Source organism: Bos indicus, chromosome 10, assembly GCF_029378745.1.
Source record: "Bos indicus isolate NIAB-ARS_2022 breed Sahiwal x Tharparkar chromosome 10, NIAB-ARS_B.indTharparkar_mat_pri_1.0, whole genome shotgun sequence".
NCBI classification, from domain to species: Eukaryota; Metazoa; Chordata; class Mammalia; order Artiodactyla; family Bovidae; genus Bos; species Bos indicus.
This window is the reverse complement of record NC_091769.1, coordinates 15,116,039-15,137,728: the sequence shown is the minus strand read 5'-3', so window position 1 is coordinate 15,137,728 and position 21,690 is coordinate 15,116,039. Positions and strand designations below refer to the sequence as shown.

General features: G+C 40.3%; 1 protein-coding gene across 1 annotated transcript; it reads right to left on the bottom strand.

Moving 5' to 3' along the window:
• Nucleotides 1-4,396: 4,396 nt before the first annotated feature.
• On the bottom strand, nt 4,397-21,121 carry FEM1B (fem-1 homolog B). The gene is made up of 2 exons (XM_019968185.2): nt 20,195-21,121; nt 4,397-10,472 (listed from the first exon to the last, which is right to left on the bottom strand). The coding sequence occupies exons 1-2, from the start codon at nt 20,440-20,442 to the stop codon at nt 8,837-8,839; spliced, it is 1,884 nt and encodes a 627-aa protein (XP_019823744.1). The 5' UTR covers nt 20,443-21,121; the 3' UTR covers nt 4,397-8,836.
• Nucleotides 21,122-21,690: the final 569 nt, after the last annotated feature.

Genomic DNA, 21,690 nt, shown 5'->3' with positions numbered 1-21,690 from the left:
CTCAAGTATGCTGTCCCTCAGTTTTGGCCAGCCAAGAGAGGAGAAATCCAGGTAAGAATGTGGCTTCTTTCTGGCATCAGATGGTATGGGCATGCAAGCTCGGAGGGCAAGATATGCCTCTTAAAGGTATCAATCCAGAGCTGAGCTTCTCCAAGTGGTGTCCCAGAGCCACCTACATCAGAACTACAGCCAACTACCCCAGATCTCAAGATCCAATTCTTGTAAGGTCATTTAAAGCACATTAAACTTATAGAACCATAAGATACTGGTCTTCTCCAGACTTTAATGTCAGTTTCTGGCAACAGGGCCTTTTTTACCTGCCCTTGAGCCTATCAAAGTGGCAGTAGTCATTGGTAAAAACCCTCAAGGAGCATCCTTCCAGTTAACCAGTGGAGTTTCTGGATTTTCCTTTTGTTAAGGACGTTGGTATTTCTTAACAAGATGGGCATCAGGGTGAAGGGGGCAAGGTGCTAGCATAAGCACAAAAGACAGGGAGAATTAACTTTTCTGGGAAATATGGGGGCACTTCCAGGAGACCTAAGGTCTTCAGGTCTTCAAAACACCAGCTGCTCTCTCCACCAACATTCAAGAGCTCTTAGCATCCGTATTCTCCCAAAATAAGACATTAGACTTTTGGCTTTAAACCCCAAGATGCCAGGCAGCCTGTAATTGACGCAGCTGGCTTAATCATGCTTCTTTTCTGGCAGAATGACTCGCTGCAACCACACCTCACCCCAAACATGAAGTGGCCGGTTTCTCCACCACACGCGCCTTGGGTGGTTGACTTACTGCAGCCATTAGCAGTGAGTGGCCCTGTCTTCACCACACTGGCCTTTGTTTCATCTTCAACTAGTGTCACATTGCCCTTTATTCTGCACTACTTCTTACCATTAAAAAAAAAACAAACCCAAGTTATCCTTATATTACTATTATTGTCAACTAGATCCCTCTCAAAGGACAGTCAAGCTCAATCGACCACATTAAATCTGCAGAGTGCTTTTGTGTCACTGTCTCTTCCACTAGCTTTGACATCGCGCTAAAGTAGGGCAGCATGTTCCACACAGAAGCTGAAACCGGAACAGAGGAGCTTCGCCGGAGTAGGGAGGGTGAGAAGCCTGGCACTTGGCCTCTGAAACTGTTCAAGAAGATACAGGCTAAAATGTACCTAGCAAACACACGAGGCTCAAAGCAGGGTATGAGCAGAAAAATGTTTTTAAAGAAGCCAGGGGCACCATTGCTTAAGGACTCATCCTTTCTCGTCAGCTGTGCATGTTCTTCGTCCCTATCTCCCCGGCACTATACTAAAAATGATGATGGTAAAGTTTTCTGAAACATTTTCAGAAGGTGGCCCAAGCCAGAGTTCCAAAGTAACATCGTAAACTTTTAAAATTAAAATTTGTTGCCAGATAAAAATAAATTAAAATTTGAGGAAAAATAGAAAATCGGATTCAAATAGGGGCATCTAGCTGGACAAAAAGATGATCATGGGCAGAGACCATAGTCCTTATTGTCCATAAGGTCCATATGGCCCATTTCAGGACCATAGTCCTTGTACGTGGTATAGAACATCCCTATACGTCCTATGCCTATAACACCCCTAACACAGTGCTGACACACGGTAGATGCTGGATAAGCCCCAATTCCTGAGTTTTTTCCGTTGGTTAGGGCCAGAGCAAACCCCAGTCCTGCTCTCCGGATGAACTGAGCACACCAGATTTACCAAGCACAGGCAAATTAGAACAAACAATTTTGTCTAAGCTTGCCAAAAAGCCAAGATTTTGTGAGCCACCTGAAGTTTTTATCTCATACTGAAGTTTTATAGATCAAGTACCTGACGAAATATATTCCTGCCAGCATTTTCTTTTATCTGGGCATCTGTTACTTTAATACAGCAGACATTACTTGAAACACAGAGGAAAAAAAAAAAAGAGAGATGCTTTAGAATTTGTCTGATTTCTGCAGTCCAGTCGATACTGCTGCCCAGCAAAGATCCGGCAGAAATCCTAAGGTGAGCTTCTCTGGCACTGGTGTGTTGGTCTTGCAGTGAAAGAGCACGGGTCAGTGGGTCAAGAAGCCCCAAGCCTGCCCCAGGCTCTGACACTTGGGCCTTGCGAGACCTCGGATGAACAACTCACTTCTTTGTGAGCCTGTCTTCAACTGTAAAGTGAGAGAGTTGCCCTAAATGATTTTTCAGACCGCTATAAAGGGACTCCCTAAATCAAATTGTGAAAGCAAACAGTTGCAGAAAATGTGCTCTCATGTCACCCTTTAATATTCTTCTGGTAATCCCAACGACTGTATTAGGTAAAACAAAGAAATATGAGGTATGAATACTGGAAATGAGAAGGCAAAATTATCATTACTTGTAAATTATGATTAGTATACCCAGGACATCCAAATGAAGCAAAATCCATTAAAATGCCTATATCGAAACATTAACATTTGGAAGTATATAAATGGAAGAAAGGCTCCTATCTACATTATAAACAAAAAAACTAATAATAATATATTTTCAAGACCTTCTAAAAATAAACTTCTAAAAAAATTTCTGGCTTGGGGACTTCCCATCTTGCAATGCAAGGGACATGGGTTCAATCTCTGGTGGGTGATCTAGGATCCCATATGCCACAGAGCAACTAGGCTGGTGTGTGAAAACTAGCATTTGAGTGCCCTGACTTCTGAAGCCCACACGCTCTGGAGCACACACACAACTAGAGAATCCTTGTGCCACAGCGAAAAATCCCGCATGCCACAACAAAGATCGCTCATGGTGCAACTGAGAGCTGACACAGCCAAATTAATTTAAACAATCTTTTCTGGTTAGAGAAAAAAAAAGACAAATGAAGAAACATTAGCCTCACGAAGATTAGTCCTTAACATTGACCAGGCACCTTGGTTTTAGGCACTACGTTAAGAATATTAATTCTCCCATTTGCTCACTACAACTTAGATATTATTGTCCCAATGTAGAGAAGCTGAGGCCAACATCGAAAAGCAACTTGCCCGAGGTCACAGAGCCCAGTCAATACTCCTCAGGGTCCCACCACACTGCCAGGTCAACAGAGTAGAACAGAGAAGCCAGAAACAGATCCAATTACTTTACGGGATTTGAACTTATGATTCAAATCAGTGGAAAATAAAAGAGTTCTTGGCTAGCTGGATACTTAATCAAAATAAATTCCAGGTAGATAAAAAGATTTAAACCGAAGAACAAGAAGAGAGGAAGAAGAGGAAGAGGGGGGAAAAAAAGAGGACCGAAGAGAGACGTGGGAGGGAAAAGCCATAAAAGCACTAGAAGAGAACACGGGAAAAAAAGGTGCATGAACTTGAAGTGGAGACAACTTTACAAGCAAGATACAAAATTCAGTAGATATAAAAACTACTGTACTTAAACTACAAACTGTGACATATGAGAGAAAATTTCCTTACATTACCAAGGAATTTCTAACACATAGCAAGAAAAAGACCACAGTGCCCAAAAGCAAACAAATTTAAAAGGTCAGTAAATATATGTCAACCTCAGTCATAATAAAGGAACTCAAATCAAAACCATGAAATAATGTTTCCCATCATCTTAGCAAAAGCTGAATGATGAGATAACATCTGATGTCAATAAGGATGTCAGGAGATGGAAGGCAACTGGTTCGCCTCTGTCAGGATTTTTAACACTCAGTTACTAAACCAGAAGTTCCAGGGCTAGAAATGAGTTTGTTCTATGAAAAACACAGTACACAAGGATGTTCCCTGACTGAAATAGTATTTAGAATATCGATGAGCTGAAAACCTAAAAATCCAACGGGAAGGCCTGGTTAAATAAAGTTTAAGTTCATCCATAGAATTAAATGCTGTAAATTTGTTATTTAAAAAAAAAATCTATACATACCAAAATGAAAACATGTCTAAGATATACTCAGTGAAAATGACAAGATGCAGAATAGTGTAGCAAAGTTAAAAGTCCATTTGCATTTTTAAAAGCAGAAGAAAAAAATATATATATACACACAGAAGAATTCTGAGAAGCTACTCAAAAAAGTAATGAGTATCCTCTGTAGAGTCCAAATGGGAGGCAGAGAGAGATGAAATTTTTTTTTACTATTTGAATTTTTCTTATCTGAACTTTCCCCCACGTACACGTATAACTTTCACAACTTTTAAAAAATGAATTTGACAAAATATCATCTCAACACTGAACAATAAAGACACACACTTCAAGGCAGTTTTTTTCAAACATTTACTGAACACAAACACCATTTTTTCCTTTTACACAGCAATATTGTTAGTTTCAAATTAGCTGGGCTATTAGGACTATCGATTACTACGAAATTAAAAATGATTCTACATGTCAAACTCAAATAGAAAATGTCATGCAATATATAAATCACTAACAGACCTCTGGTGCAGTCAGCAAGTTTACTATGTTTATTAAAGTCACGTAAATGGTTGGACAAAAGTGCACAATAGGATGACATCACTGGTTTGTTATAAATCACAGTGAATTACTAGAATACAACAATGGGATTCTTCTATGTGGAGGACTGCAGGATGAGGTGAGTGTTATAAAAGATAGGCTCTTTCACCGTGTTAAGCCAGTCAGATTTTACTCTTCAGCTATGTACGTCTGAAAAGACTGGTTAGCAAAGCTAATATTTTCTCCCTCATCTTTTCTTCTCTACCAATTAACTAAGCAACAACAAAAAAGGCCATGCACAAATTTTACAACACCTGATAAAAAACAGATACAAAACCTTGTTCATTTCATCACTTGGCAAAGCTTGTATCTTCACTCCTTCATTTTTTTGATTAGGCCACTCAACACGTGACTTACCCCTAAATGAAAAGCTGTTAATTTAGCGATTCTCACCCCTGCACACACATCAAGATACACTCCCCATAACCATTAAGTCAGTGTTCCTTCCCTACACAGTAACACAAATGAACACACCACAAACCTAGGACTAGAGACATTTACTTTACAGTTTTAAAAATTAATATATCTATCGCCACTATCCATGTAGTATTTATTTCAGATCCCACATTTGGAGAAGATACTGTACTACCCAGCCCATCTGAAGATTTGGGCAAATCTGCCAGGAATGTACGAGAAAGCCCGGCAATGTGCCATACACACTAGGAGCTCTCTACCTTCCAGAGAGGGTATCCAGAGCAGGGCTGTGCATTTTCAGAGCAGGAGTAAACACACAGCTTAAAATCTTATGGACTAATAACTTTTCATAGAGCAAAAGGCAGTTTTGTTTTAACCCATTTTAATGTTACAGTATAGTCAGTGAGGAAAACGGAACAGTCATCTGTACATTGACACATTTGGCTAGCCTGAAAGGAATACTCAAGGTTTTTACAGAAAATCTACCATAAAAGCAAGTCCTTTATACTTTTATCCATCTCCTCTCTAGTTCAATCACTGGCTGCTTCTAAAGCCAGCAAAGCAATCCAAGGTGCAGTAACTCACTCCTCACCCTGCCCCTTGCCCCAAGAAAGAACTGTTTCTGCTCGAATAATCCAAAGCAACCTTATTCCTAAAGTAGCTGCCTCAGCTGAGGTGGTGACTAGTGACAGGGTATTGTTCCCTTGGGATCTAATTTTCAAAAACACTTGCCAGATGCAGAGTTGATACTTCTGCAGCTGCTGGCCCCAAATCACATTTTACTTCAAACAGTGCTAGCAGACCTAAGTTTCTCATAATTACCAAGTTACTAATCAACTATCAGAGTAATGAAATAAAACCCTTCCCAGAAACAAACAAGACCAAAGCTTGCTTTTTCATTGGCTTGTTGGCTGGTTGAAGTTTACACAGCAAAAAACCTTAAGATAGTTGGATTGTGGCCTACGAGAAAGCAATCCAGGGTAGACTGAAAACAATGTTGTTTCAGAGTTCTTAGGTCAAAAATTTCCCTTTTATCAGTCTAAGGATGGATTTCTTGCCCATTCCTTGAACTATACAGTTACCTAAACTCAAGAGATCAATTTTACCAACTCTTAAGTGCAAAACCCACCCAGGTTTCACATGGTTTGCCCAGGCATTCATCCACCTGGGTCTCTAATTCAAATTTATACGACAATTATTAAGCAAGAAGTTTTGATTGAATTTGTAATGTTATCAAGGAAGATTTATAGTCTAAAACACAATTCTACCAATAATAAACACAAAAGGACAAAAGTGGCTAAAAAAAAGCAATAGCCCAGAGTTCTCAGAGAAGCTGAGATACAGAACTATCACCTTACATATTTATTTCCCTTTAAAAAAAAAGAAACTTAAGTGTGGGAAGGGTTTCGCTAAACACATTTTAAAATAATTCTATCAAAAACAAATTAAAAAAAAAAAAAACAGGCATGTAGATCACTTGTTTCAAGAATGGTTTTATACAGGTGTTTCACAATACATATTTGGATTTGTTTTACAAGACAGAATTAGATCCTTAGCAATATAGTGAACAATGTACTGCTATAGTATAGTTAAAAAAAAAATCTCAGTTACCATTAGCAAAATTCATAATCTATCCCACTGGCTTCAAATTCAACTTTGTCAGCATTTCAATCAGCAGTTTTACTCTTTCCAGCATTTGGTCCTCCCTTCTCAAAAACACTGAGTACCATTAAATTTCGTTGCCTGAATATGTACAGATAATCATTATTCTCATTTAATAAGTACGTAATACCTAAAATAGTTCTCATCCTGGGTAGCCAAAGGGATGAAATGTTTTATAAAACATGCAACATTATCTGATATTTTAAGTTCTGATGTTTAAAAATCATATGCATTAATAACGGAACCAAGTAAATACCAAGTGTCACAGCTGTTCCTCAGACTGTCAAATAAGCAGGCCTTGAAGTCTGAAAAATACAGTGTCTGATTGGAGCTGCGAAAAAGATGTGATTCACCCACCTGGAGGATGAGCATTTTCTCTTTCAGGCCACGAGAGTTGCCAAGAGCAAGGTACACTAGTTCCTTGATTCACACCAGGAAGATCAAGGCCAGTAATTTTCAAATTAGGGATCAAATACCTCCCTTTAGACCATCCTAAAAACCTTTCTTGTAAAAATCCCAGGTTAGGAAAACAGAAGTAGATTACTATGGCAGAATTCACCATCAAAACATTCCTAATTGAAGCAAGAAGACACGCAAAGTATAACTACAGCAACAGTAAAAGGATCCTGCATTCTTGGGGGAATAGGTTTTTAAAGTCCCCCATCCATTCCCTCCCATCCTTCAGAGTATCTCATTTCATGGGGTATCTCTATTTTATTTAAGGCCCTAGGTGCTGATTTTGGCTTGGTCACTCTCTTTTATACTGATCCAGCTGCAACCTTTTTCTTAGACTTCACAAAGCAATATCTATACATAAAATGTTAACTGAAATCTTGTTGTTTTTTACGTTTATATCTGATGTTGCTACACCATTATAATGCTTTTCATTAAAGAAAAAAAGCTGCAGGTCTTCACTTACAGTACCATGCACTATGAGTAGCTAAGGCATTCATTTGGCACTAGAGAAAAAAATACAGATATAGCTAATTTTACTTATCATTTTTAACATTGAAAGAAATAGGTATGTACCCTTGAATTTCTGTGATGCTTAAAGATAATCACAGGATATTCTTTTAGTCTGACAGTCAAAATGTTGCCATTAAAACAAAACCAAAACCATAAAGACCTCTGTACAGCCTGTCGGAATAAGTGACATTTTCTGGCTCCAAAATTTGCTGCCCTCAGACAGAAATAACTTTCAAAATGGCAATGAGAATTATTTTCATCATCAAAAACACTGAATCTATACCACTCTAGTGATTTTTCTACTTCTTATCACAGACTAAATGAAGAAAGTGAAAAAAATATCCCAGTTCCTTTTCACCTGTCATAAAAACCTTAGGGAGGCACAAATAATGCCCTCTGGAAAAGTAGTTTTCAATTTGAAAAGATACCACACAAGAAGAGAGGAAGAAGGGGACAAAAACAGAATGTATAACTGTAATGTGACAACTTGCTTCATAGGAGAAAACACAGCAATCATAATTTTTACATGTCTGTGAGCTGAGTCAAATGTTGACTGCTGGAATTTAGATTAACCACATCAAAATGTCTATGCATTTTAGAAGCCAAGCCCAAAGGCAAATAGTCCATCAATATTCTCTGAAAAGTTGCTTAAGATTACTATTTTGTATGTATCACCGAGCATAATTCAACAATTTCAATGGATTTAACTTTATGCATTTTTAACTATTATTAAGTTAGCACATTTTTCAGATTAATCTGCAGCTATACTTTTTAAAAATCCTCCCGATGTCATAATATGTTGTATCATTTCACATAAATAATGGAAGAGTGGAAACCACCTATCACAGTTTGGCATGTGCAGAACATGTGGATATTCCATTACTTTTAATGCTTCTTTTAGTTGTTTTCCTTCATGAAATCCTCAAAACTGCTGCAAAGGGTAACACGCTGACACAGGCTTAACAGAAATGCTTTTCTAGGCAATTTTGGTAAAACATTTATCAATTTTAAATCATAAATGTCCCTTGTTACATAAACAAAATATTTTATATTCCTTAAAAAAAAGAAAAAAAAAATAGCTAAGTGACCAATATCCAAACACCTTAAGATTATAGTCAAACCTAAACGATGTGGCTTTGTTTAAAGTGTATTTGAAATCAATAACCATATGAGGCAAGAAGACCAAATACAAAACCAAGGAAGGATAAGTAGGGAGGGAGGGTAGTGGGAAGAAAAGTACAATTTATGAACACATAATTCTATTGGCTGTGATTAAAGTCCTTTACTTTTTAGCACCACATTAAACGATTTTACATATCCAGTCACTTAATGAAATCCAACAAACTCTTCAAGAGTTCTGGGGATCTGGTCTTGGTAGTTAATGTCATTAGCCCGAACTGCCCGGGCAGCCAGGCACTTGAGACTCATCTTCATTTGAGTTTTAAGTAGTATTTCTGATACCCCAGTTGTACTTTTGTCTAGCGGAGTTTTATTCTGTTTATTTGTCATGTCAGTGTGAGCGCCAGCTTCAACTAGACTAATGATGATAGAGTGCAAGGTCAAAAAATCACTGATGGGCCTGTTGTACTGAACGATAATGTGAAGGGCGCTGTTCCCTTCATTGTCCACTGCATTCACCTCAGCACCACAGTCCAGCAGGAGCTTTGTGACAAGCGCGTTCGGAAAGCTGCATACGTCATTGGTGTGGAAATCATCAACTGGGGTATTTGAGTTGACGGCTAGATGCAGCAGGGTGAAGCCTTCACGAGTTCTGGGATCCAGGTGAATCAGGTTGTAGATCTGCTTGTTAATTTTGCACTGATCTTCTTCACTGCACTGTGTTTTGGTGGAGATGCACACTAAATACAGGAAGGTATAGAGGTTACATTCATAATTGTCCATAGCACTGTGGACATCAGCATCTGGAATATTTTTTACTCTGTTCATACTCTGTTCTATTTCCAAAACACTGCATCTCAAAACACATTCTATGTCTGGGGCCTTCACAGTTTCATTTAAATGTATCATCTGTGAAAAAACTTGGGCAAATCGAAGAAGATCCTTATGGGTATTTCTGTTACCTTTCTGTCTGAGGTGCAGGGCATGAAGCCACAACTTGATACACTGTTCGAATTCCATGTTATCTGCATAAACAGCCCCCCTGTAAATGATGGGATGGGAAACATCAATGTTGTCGGCACCTAAAATCCGTTCCCGAACAATGAGGCCTTCCATATGAAGAGCATCTCTGTCTTGCCGAATGGATTCCAGTTCCTGAGGATTTCTACATTCAGTTCTATTCCCATAAGCATGGATTGGTGGGAGAACCTCTTTCTCAAGAATGTTATCACCATCTTGAAACCTCTCCAACATAGCTAAATATAAATAGTGATATGTCTTCATGATGTCGTAGTTCTCACGATCATTTGCAAAGGAGGCGCCCAAGAGCTCCAAAGCTTCAATCCGACTTCTCCGGTCACAATCAGCATGAGAGAGCAACAGTTCGACAACATCAGCTTTACAGCTTTCAGCAGCCACTTTTAATGGCGTCATCCCGTGGCCGTTCACTACTATAGCAGCACGCCATTTTATCAGCTCCTTCACGATGTCTATGTGTCCAGCTTCAGCTGCAAAATGCAATGCTGTGGCTCCACAATGTGCTTTAGCATTCGGATCAGCACGCTGTTCTAAAAGATACCTGACCACGTCGGTGTGTCCCTTGTAGGCCGCAATCATTAGGCAAGTGTTGTCATACTTGTTGGCAATGCTGATGTTGGCATTATTTTCGACCAAGTATTTCACAATGTCCAATCTGCCATCAAAGCATGCTGCCCGCAGCGGGGTTGAGTTAGTTACTGTGGTGTGGTTCACGTTGGCTCCATGACTGACTAGAAGCTTAACAACTTCAAAGTGTCCCGCTCCTGCTGCACACCAAAGAGCAGTGGCACCATCAATGACATACCTATTCATGAAAAGACAAACAGTTAGAAAATGGGGTCACCTGCCCTAATACAAACTTACAGGATGTAATCATTTACACTGACCCCAAACCTCAGTCTACAGAGCATTAGGTAAACATTAGTTTTGGTGAAAATAAAATCAGGTAATTTAAGTAAAGCACTCGGCATAGTACTTGTATCTAGTATGAGCTCAATAAATGTGAGCGATTATTAGTATTTCCACAGTATAAAGACTTAAAGAAAAAATAAAAAGAGTCACCGACTTTCTACTAGCAGAAGTACATAAATTTCAGAAAACAGGGAAAATGTACAGAGTTTTGTAATTTCTTTACCACCAAGCTGATTCCCTGGCTCTTAGACAAGCACAGAACGTTCCTCCCTCCCAGCACCCTCAGGTACCACAGTTTCTCTTGGTACTTCAGTAGGAAAGCCACCACAATCTGTGTGTTAATGCTGTTAGACACTGCGTTAAGAAGAAAAGTATTTGAGCAGATAATTTTACCTAGGATTATCTAAACTAGTAACTATGTACATACTCTACTAAAGCAATGAGAATGAAATAATTACTGCTAATTACAACATGAATGATACAACACGGGTCAAATTATATATTCTATGAAGTAAAAAAAGTACAATCCACTTGGTATAAAAAATATCATAGTTCAACTAACAATCAATACTGTCTATCACTTCTGCTGAAAATAAAAGCCACACTTTTAAACATCCAAGCATCCAATAATCCAAGCAATTACTTCTTCAGTTTAAATAATGAAGCAAAATTTCTATAAGTAAAAGCATTCTCAGTAACAGCTACCTATACGGTTATCTATGGGGGAGAGTGTAGGATTGATTCGGAAGGGGCTTAAAGCTACTAGCAATGTCCTGTATTTTGAACTGGGTAGTGGCTACATGGGTGGATATTTAGGGGAAAAAATTCATCAAATTGCATAAGAAAGATCTGTACATTTTACTGTATGGAAAACAGTCCTCAAAATAAATTTGAATACTTCTGAAGTTTCTTTTTAAATTTCATTTTTTAAATGTCATTTAATTGTTAATTAATTTGGTAAACTAAAGAATGAATCAAGAGGGGGTTCCCTGGTCATCTAGTGGTCAAGAACCCACCTTGTAATGCAGGGGACACTGGTTAGATCCCACAAGGGATCCAGGAAGACTCCACAAGCTGCAGAGCAACAAAGCCCGTGCACCACAACTACTGAGCCTATCTATGCTCTAGAGCCCAAGAGTCGCGACTACTGAGCCCCCGGACCACAGCGACCAAAGCCCGGGAAGCCTACCTAGAGCCCACAATCCCCAACAAGAGAAGCCACCGCAATGAGAGGCCCGCCCACCACAACTAGAGAAAGCCCACGTACAGCCACGAAGACCCATCAGAGCTAAAGAATAAAAATAAACAAACAAATCTTAAAAAGAATGAATCAAGAAAATAAGACGCACATCAGTTGAAATGTTTCGGTGGTTGCCAACTGTAGCTTTTGCAGACAATTTAGTTTAATTAAAATTCACTTATTACATCTTTACTGTCATGATTATAATCACAAAATTCAAAAGTTTTTTTTTTTTTTTAAGTTTTCTTTCAGTCAAAAAAAATACAATTTACAAAAGCGCCAGAAAATACCAATGTCTAATAGTATATCTGATAAAAAATGTACAAGACCTCTACTCTATACTGAAAACTATAAAACATTCCTGAGATAAATCAAAGACCTAAAGAAACGGTTTTTGTTCATGTTTATTGTTTTGGAGATTCAAGAATGTTAAGATGTCAATTCTCCACCAAAATAATCTACAGATTCAATGCAATCCAAATCACAATCCCAGTAGGCACGTGTGTGTGCATGCATCCACGTGTGTGTGGAAACTGAAAGCCAACTCTAAAATGTATAGAGAAATACAAAGGAAGGACCCAGAACAACCAAGATAATCTTGAAAGAAAAATAAAGTTGGAGGACAAAATACAGTAAGATGGTGTGTCACTGGCACAAGGATAGATAAATACTAATCAAAAGAAAACAACCAAAAACCCCACCCTAGGAATAGATTCACATATACAGGAATACAGATTAATGACAAAAGGTCCACTGAAATTCAGGTACAAAGTATGGTCTTTTTAATAAATAGTGAAGAAGCAGCCACTAGACATCTGTTTGGAAAATAATTAACCTTAACCCTACTCACAAAAATTTCAAAGTGGCAAAGACCTATAATATGCAAAACAAAACAATAAAAGCTTCTTAAAAAAAAAAAAAGACTATCTTTATGACCTTGGGGTTGATGATTTCTTAAACATAATGCAAAAAAAAAAAAAACCGTAAAAGAAAAAACCTGATTAGACTTCAAAAAATTAAAAAAATTTTTTCAAGAAAGTGACCAGCAATCCACTCACTGGAGATACCTACAATCGATTATCTGACAAATCACTAAAAAAGCAAACAACTCCATTTGTTAAAAAAATGTGAAAAGACTGAACAAGTATACTTCAAAAGTATATATTCAAACAACCAATAAACATATGAAAAGATAATTACTCAGCAAGGAAATGCAAATTAAAACCAGGAATTACCAATACACACTCACCAGAACTGATGAAATTAATAATACTGACATGACAATACTAAGTATTGACCAGGATGTGAAGTAACTGAAACCCCTCCTGTTGATGGAAATCTTTAGTGGGAATATAATCTGGTTCAACCACTTTGGTGGTTGACTGCTTGATAAAGTATTAAACATACATCAACCCTACGAGCCAACAGTCCCACCCCTTGGTATATACTTAAGAGAAATGAACGCAAATTCCACCAGAAGACATATACAAACATGTTCATACTAAAGTAATTTATAATAGTCAAATACTAAAAACAACCAAATATCTGTCAACAGGATAAATAAACTGCCATACATTCATATCATGTAACATTATAAGACATTTTAAAAATACTTATACATGCAACTCAGTGGATGACTCTCATAGATACCGTGTTAAACAAAAAGAAGCCAGACAGAAAAAAAACAGAGTACACTGTATGATTCCATTTATAGGAAGTTCAAGTATAGGCAGAACTCATCTACAGAGACAGAAGTCAGAATAATCATTGCTTCTGGGAGGGGAAGGGAGAGGAAGTGACTGAGAAAGGGCACAAGGGAAACTTTTAAAGTGACATAAATGTTCTGCCTCTTGATCTAGAAAGTGATTACATGGATGTAAGCAAATTAAAATTTTATAACATTTATACACTTAAGATTTATGCACCTTACTTGATATTATACCTTAACTAAAAATAGATATAATTTAAAAACAAAAGAGGCACAAGTCAATTTAAAGAAAAAATTTAAACACAGAGAGTTAGTAATTTCAATGTGTCAAGCACTGTAGTAAGCAATAGAGCACATTTAATTCTCATAATAACCTTCTCCCAATAATCCTATAAGGTAGATAACCATTATTAAGCCCATTTTAAAGACATATAACTAAAAGGCTTATATGAGATTAAAAATACAAAAATCTTTGGAAACTATATAATGCATCAAATGTAAGGAAACATAGTACACAACATTGTTCAAACATGTTTCCATTTAAAAGGCTTTTTTTCCCCAATCTCCTTATTAATGTAATCTACCCAAAAAATTGATACATAGTTAAAATAGTTATATTTACATAGTTACAAAAGTTTCCTTGCACTCCTTAAATATAAAAAATTGTTACATGCCAGGAATATGAACCTAAACTAAATAAAACTCAAGAACTGTTGTACTAAAATAAGCCTTCACATATATTATCTTTAACTTTTGCAATAACCATATAAGATAAATAGGACCTCCATTTTAAAATGAAAAAAAAAAAAAAGACAAAAAGTGATTAAAATTTTTTTTCTGGCCTCAAATTCCCCACTACTAATGACATAAGGGAGAAGGAAATGGCAAACCACTCCAGTACTCTTGCCTGGAAAATTCCACGGATGGAGGAGCCTGGTAGGCTACCACCCATGAGGTCGCCAACAGTCGGACACAACTGAGCGACTTCACTCTCTTTCTATAGTTCCTTTCGGAGAAGGAAATGCCAACCCACTCCAGTGTTCTTGCCTGGAGAATCCCATGAATGGAGGGGCCTGGTGGGCTACAGTCTATAGGATTGCGAAGCGTCGGAAACGACTAAGCAACTAACACACACACACACACACAATGACATAAGATTAAAAGTTAGATTACAAGAATATACTTCACTTGGGCTTCCCAGGTGGTTCAGTGGTAAAGAATCTGCCTGCAATGCAGGATACGCAGTTTCCATCCTTGGGTCAGGAAGATCCCCTGGAGAAGGAAATGGCAACCCACTCCGGTATTCTTGCTTGGGAAATCCCATGAACAGAGGAGCCTGGTGGGCTACAGCCCATGGAGTTGCAAAAGAGTTGGACATGACTTAGCAACTAAACAACAACGTCACTTGGTTTTTATAATCATTTAATACTTTTTCCAATGTAATCTAATAATTTCCATTTTCCCTATGGTAATATGACAGAAGCCTAGAAAAAGTTTCAATTATCTATTTTTATTGAGGCAATAAAAATTTTGAAATACTTAATGACAAAAATATTCACTGCAGAATGTCCTTCAGGAACATTACCCTTAGTAATTTTTAAATTTCTACATCTTAATCAGCATTAAACAGATTAAACGGGCTAATAATCCTAACACTTATATGACACTTTTTGTCCATAAAATACAGCTAAAGTTATAGCTGCATACTGCCTCAAAATACCAAAAATATTTACTTTCTATAAATATTTCTAGAAAGTAAAAAAAAATATAATCAAATAAATGCAATATTTACTTAATGAGTATGGGAGAAGCACTATAAAACACTGATCTTTCTGGTCTAAAATTGCAAATTTTAGGGGGGTCCCTCATAGCTCAGTCGGTAAAGAATCTGCCTGCAATGCAGGAGGCCCAGGTTCAATTCCTGGGTGGGGATGATCCCCTGGAGAAGGAAATGGCAACCCACTCCAGTATTCTTGTCTGGAGAATCCCATGGACAGAGGAGCCTGGCAGGCTATGGTCTATGGGGTCACAATAGTCAGACACGACTGAGTGACTAAGCACACACACACATATGTATTTCATCTGAAAAATCAAGAAACTTTAATCTGGCATTCACCTTTTAAAATAAAATGTATAAAAATAACATTTCTGATCACAAACCTAAAATCATCTATTGTCTGGTTCAAGCATTTGAAATGAAAATAAAAATTCATTCAGTGTAAATGATCAACACTTTATTTTAACCAAAGTCCTAAAATCATTTATTAGATAATATGTACTTCCTTGAAATATACACTGGAAATGACTTTCTAAATGAAGTTAAGTGACACTGTGCCCCTACAGGCCTTTCCTCTACCTGAACATTTAAGGATTTGTACTAGCACTGACTTTAAAAGAGCACTCAACAAAATTCCCAGAGGTCCTGTTCTCCTTCCTATCCATGTCAGCAGACTTCTTCTAGGACAAGAGTTTCCCATAAACTCTGGCACTGCGCAGTCAGGCCCTCAGAACGCAAACCAGCACAATATTCCAAGATCATGTGACGCCTCTCCTTTGTTCTGGTCCATTTCTGTAACACTCTTAACAGCTTCCCATTCTACAACTAAAAGTTCTTCTTTTCATTCCTATTCATGTAACTTTTCTTCTTATCCCCTCATCTATGTCAACTTTAATCTTAACAGAGTAAGCCATAAGTAAAATAATCTCAAATGTTACCTAGGTGGGTGGCTCCTTCCCACTTGAGGCTCTATTATGAATTCACTTAGTCTTCCAAGGTTTTATAGATGTTTTTGGACAGAATATAGACTTTTTAAAAGAAGTTATTGTAATATCTGTGTATGTCTCTCTCACACACACACAAAGGATTGTATCAAACCCATTATCACAGATAATTATTATCAATTATCTGTTGATAATTATCTGATAATTTATCTGATAATTATCAATTATCAGATAAATATTGTATCAAACCCATTATCACAGATGCTGTTGCTTAAGATGAAGCTAAGAAGTGAGTTTTTTTTTTAATATTAGGCAAACAATGGGATAGGTGATGAACAGTCTGGCAAAAAATTGTGAAGATGATACATAAATTACTAAAAATTAGGAAACACTAACAAGCTGGAATCAAGATTGCCGGGAGAAATGTCAATAACCTCAGATATGCAGATGACACCATTCTTATGGCAGAAAGTGAAGAGGAACTAAAAAGCCTCTTGATGAAAGTGAAAGAGGAGAGTGAAAAAGTTGGCTTAAAGCTCAACTTTCAGAAAATGAAGATCATGGCATCTGGTCCCATCACTTCATGGGAAATAGATGGGGAAACAGTGGAAACGGTGTCAGACTTTATTTTTGGGGGCTCCAAAATCACTGCAGATGGTGACTGCAGCCATGAAATTAAAAGACACTTACTCCTTGGAAGAAAAGTTATGACCAACCTAGACAGCATATTCAAAACCAGAAACATTACTTTGCCAACAAAGGTCCGTCTGGTCAAGGCTATGGTTTTTCCTGTGGTCATGTATGGATGTGAGAGTTGAACTGTGAAGAAGGCTGAGCGCAGAAGAATTGATGCTTTTGAACTGTGGTGTTGGAGAAGACTCTTGAGAGTCCCTTGGACTGCAAGGAGATCCAACCAGTCCATTCTGAAGATCAGCCCTGGGATTTCTTTGGAAGGAATGATGCTAACTCCTCATGCGAAGAGTTGACTCACTGGAAAAGACTCTGATGCTGGGAGGGATTGGGGGCAGGAGGAGAAGGGGACAACAGAGGATGAGATGGCTGGATGGCATCACTGACTCGATGGACGTGAGTCTGAGTGAACTCTGGGAGTTGGTTATGGACAGGGAGGCCTGGTGTGCTGCGATTCATGGGGTCACAAAAAGTCAGACACAACTGAGCGATTGAACTGAACTGAACTGAAGCTATTTCAGCCCACAGAGAACCTGTCTGTCCCTATCTGGCCATGGGTCTCAATTGAAGGGTTGGCTAAGTACCTCTTAAAAACCAGTCCCTGAGGGGTGAGTGAGCTTCATATTAACACCTCATTCAGACTAACATTTTCACAATGTCTGGAATGAGCGTAAAGTGAAATCATGACATTTGCAAATAACACTTTCTTCCTCTACTTCTGAAATGCCTAAATGACTAGAACAAACTGCAAAATAATCCCAGAATGGTGTGAGTGGGCAGAAAGGTGGCCACTAATTTCAGTTCTTCTCTTTTGTTAATTAATTTGTAAGCTCCTCAAAAGCAGAAACTTTGTATTTTTTTCTGTATCTTCCACAGTATGTGTGGGGCACAGTGCCAGGCCCATCACAGTCATTTGGCAAGTTTTAAAAAAACTAAACTACTTTGACAGAGCAGCTAATGAATCCATAATTGTAATAACACATAAACAAAAAAAGACAGACTGAAGAAGGCTCAGACAAAATGTCCAATGATAGGGATGTTTGCAATTCCAGTCTCACCAGTCTCTTGATATTTTACATGACAATCACCAAAACCTGGCCTCCACCTCACTCCAGTCTCCCACAATCTTTCTTAATTTCCCAGGCCTGAACCGCTCCCTGCAGCAGCACTGAAACACGTGTGACTGCAAGCACACCATGTTGCTGCTCCTCTTCTTCACCTTCTACTTTCTATCCTTTAAGACTGAGCTCAAACATCACCTCAGCTGTGAAAACTTCCCTGCTTCTCCCAGGCAAAGCTGAGCACTTCCTCTTCCTGCATTCCCTCAGTAGTCCAAAAGATTCCTGTAACCCTAAATGGCATGGCATCTATTACTCATTTTCACCAATCTTTCCCCTCCCCACTGCATCTTAATCCCTCCCACCCAGAGCCACCTCACTGTCTTCCTGGGAATCGTATGTTACTCATCTCTGCATACCCAATCCCTACTATATAGAGCCTGGTACACAGTAGGTGTTCAAAATACGCTTGCTTACTAAACTTAATTTCACTGGTCAGTGCAAAATACGGGGCAAGATAAGCCACTATGAAGGCTCAATGCTACATTCCTTATCATTTCAGGTTCTGTTAATTGCCACCTCAAAATACCTCTGTGACTTAAGAAAGATAAGCAAAGCTTTTTCAAATGCTTCAGAAAAAAACTACTTTTTCTTGCCACTATTCTCTCCTCATCAAAATAGGCCTCAGCAATCTCCTTAGCAGCAGTGGATCCAGCAGCTGTTACTGCAGAGATTCATAGCTCAGTGGATGCTTGTGCTTATACAACTGGAATGGTGCTCGAAGTTCAGAGGTCATTCTACTTCGCTCCTCCTCTGTGTATAAGAAAGGCTGTGGGAATGCAGAGAGTTACAAAAAGGACACAGAAGCCAGTAAAGAAAAACAAACAAGAATCAGGTTGCCAACGTCCAGAGAGGTGGTACTAGAGATTAACCACCACTCACAGGATATCATTTCAGTAAAATGTAATACTCTGGAATATTTTCCTCTCATCTGAAACAGAAGAAAAAGCTCTTCTTATTTCAACTTAAAAAAAAAATCAATCAAAATTCAACAATGCCCTAGTCAACTCAAAGAATTGTTTTTTTCAATCAGGTTTTATCCAAGCCGTATTCAATTATCAAAACTAAAGATACGTATCTTTACGCTTGGATCACATCTACCTCAAAAGAAGAAAACGCTAGAAGAGCTTACCTACTGACACAAGTCAACAAAAACAAATGCAATCAATGAAGTAAAATCTCCATGAAATTGTAATCTGTGAAACAGGTTATAACCATCCACACAGAAAAGATGTCAAACCTGACAATTCTGCATTCAACAATATGACACCTCAAAATATGTACAATTCAACCTAAATGGCAAATTTTAACTATGACAATATGCATTTTTGCACTCCCCACGTGGAATAACAGTAAATTATCAAGCTTCCCCAGAAGATGATGGGATAACAGTAATTTTAAAATGGCATCATGTTCTACACCAGGTCCTATGCTATTTTCGCAGCCAACATCTCTCTTCCCAGCAATGTGTAAGTCAGAATCATGGCTGGGGATGTCTGGCTGCGTGACAATCCCCCAAGAGGCTGAAGCTGCTGCTGGTTCTAGGGGCTTATTTTGACATTAAGGTCCCATAACCAACTAAGGGCTTTATCAGACACTCGAAGAGCTAAAAATTGGACGGTCAAATAATTCATCAATCAGAGGTTTCCAATGTCAGTTGCTGACCTTGTTAATTTCTGATCTCGGTTACAACCCCAGGCCTGACAGAGGGAAAACCTGAAACGCCGCTAGGTCCTCCATACTGCTTGTTCATACACCATCTAGCAGAGCACTGGTTTTTGCCTGCGTGCTCAGTCGTGTCCAACTATTTGCGACCCCATTCACTGGAGCCCGCCAGGCTCCTCTGTCCATGGGATTTCCCAAGCAAGAATACTGGAGAATACCTATTAGATATTAAGACAGAGGGTGTGGCTATTTACCTATAGAGGGAATAAGGGGTAGCGGCGATAAGGATGGGCAGCAAAACATGGAATGGAGTATCCGCCCTAGAAGATGAAGTGGTTATTAATGCGGCAGGGCAGGAGATGCAAAAATGGGAGAAGTGATACCTCCATGAAGTTAAAGAGTGGGACGGGAAGATCCATGAGGTGGTAGGTTCGCATGCGTTAGAGAGGAGGCAGGAGCTGGGATGTACCTACCCGTCGAAGCGGACGGTGCCAGTTTGCTGAGTCTGCACCCGGTAATGTTCTAACAGCAAGCGCACCACCTTAGCGTGCCCATTGCGAGCTGCGATGATGAGGGGCGTGGACCGTTGCCCTCCCTGCTGGCTGACATAGCCAAGCAAATAGCGGATGTCGCTTTCAGACCGGTTGAGAAGCAAGGCGGCCAGAGTCAGAACCTTGCCCTCGCTGGCCGCCTTGTAAACATAGCCAGCCAGGCCCTCCATGGCCGCCGCCAACTCCAACACCCGTTTGGTCGCCACTGCTGCTGCTGCCTTGCGCCCCCGGAGGCCGCGCTCGCCAGCGCTTGAAAACTGGGCCCTCACAGCCCATTCAACAGGGCGCCGCCGCCGCCGCCGCCGCGCCCAGGCAGCAGCGCGGCCCGGGGAGGGCTGAGACGCAGAGGTGGCCGAATGCCGCACGGGGCAGGTCTGCGATCCAGCCCGGGCAGGGAGGAAGGCGGTCAGGGCCGCCCCCAAGGCCCCAGGCGCCGGCCCTGGGCCGAGGGGATCTCCATGGCGGCCGCTGCCCCGGGCCTCAGGCCGGACCCCTCCTTCCTGCGGGCTGCGACAGGCGCGTGCCCGAGCTACGGGTCGCCGGTGAAATCCCAAGAGAGCCGCGCGCGCCCCGGATCGCGAAGGACCGCCGCGTTTCACCCGACCCGGCCCGTCAGGCCTAAGGCCTGAAACTGCCTAGTCCTCCGCCTCCGCTCTCCGCCCTCCCCAGGAAACCCGCAGGCCCTAGCCCACTGGAGCTCAGAAACGCCAGACGCAGTCGAAGGTTTCAGAGGTCCACGCCTGCGAAGGCCATCGGAGCGAGAGGGAACGCTGCGGCGCCAGCAGCCCCTGGGCTCGGGACAGGGAGGAAGGCGGGCCTCTGCAGACTGGGCCGAGAGGGGGAGGGTGCGACCAGGGGACGGTTAAGTCGGGTGTCTCTTCCAAAGCCTACCGGCTGGCAAACAAGGCCCAGTGAAGAAAGGTTCTGCTACGCGAAGGCGGCCCGTACCCAGTTCGGCCCTAAAGTCCTCATTGCCCTTGCTGCTCGGAGCTTCCAACTCGTCCCCAATAGGCCCTACGGGTCCCTAGCCAGGGAGTGGTACAGACTGAGACCACTGAACCGTTACTACTGGGGGGTGAGGGGGTGCGACTCGGGGGCCCTTCCCTTTTGGCCATAGACCTTTTGGGACCCTTCACTCGATTGGGGCCCGGGGAGGCGGGTACGCGGACCTGGCAGGGTCCACTTTGAGACCAGGGTGGTGTCTCTGAGCCCTAGAAATGAGGGAGGACTTTGGGCGTGGGCACGAGGCTTTGAGAAGGGACTGGAAGTCCGGCCTGTCCTCCCTGGAGAGGAGGATGAAGTGTGTGAGAAGGGAACAAAAAAAGGGCTCACCCTAGGACGGAGGGCAAGGCCTGTGTTCGCACAGACCAGGACTCTAATCCTGAGCCTGATGAAGCCTTCAGTTTTCTCCCATATCT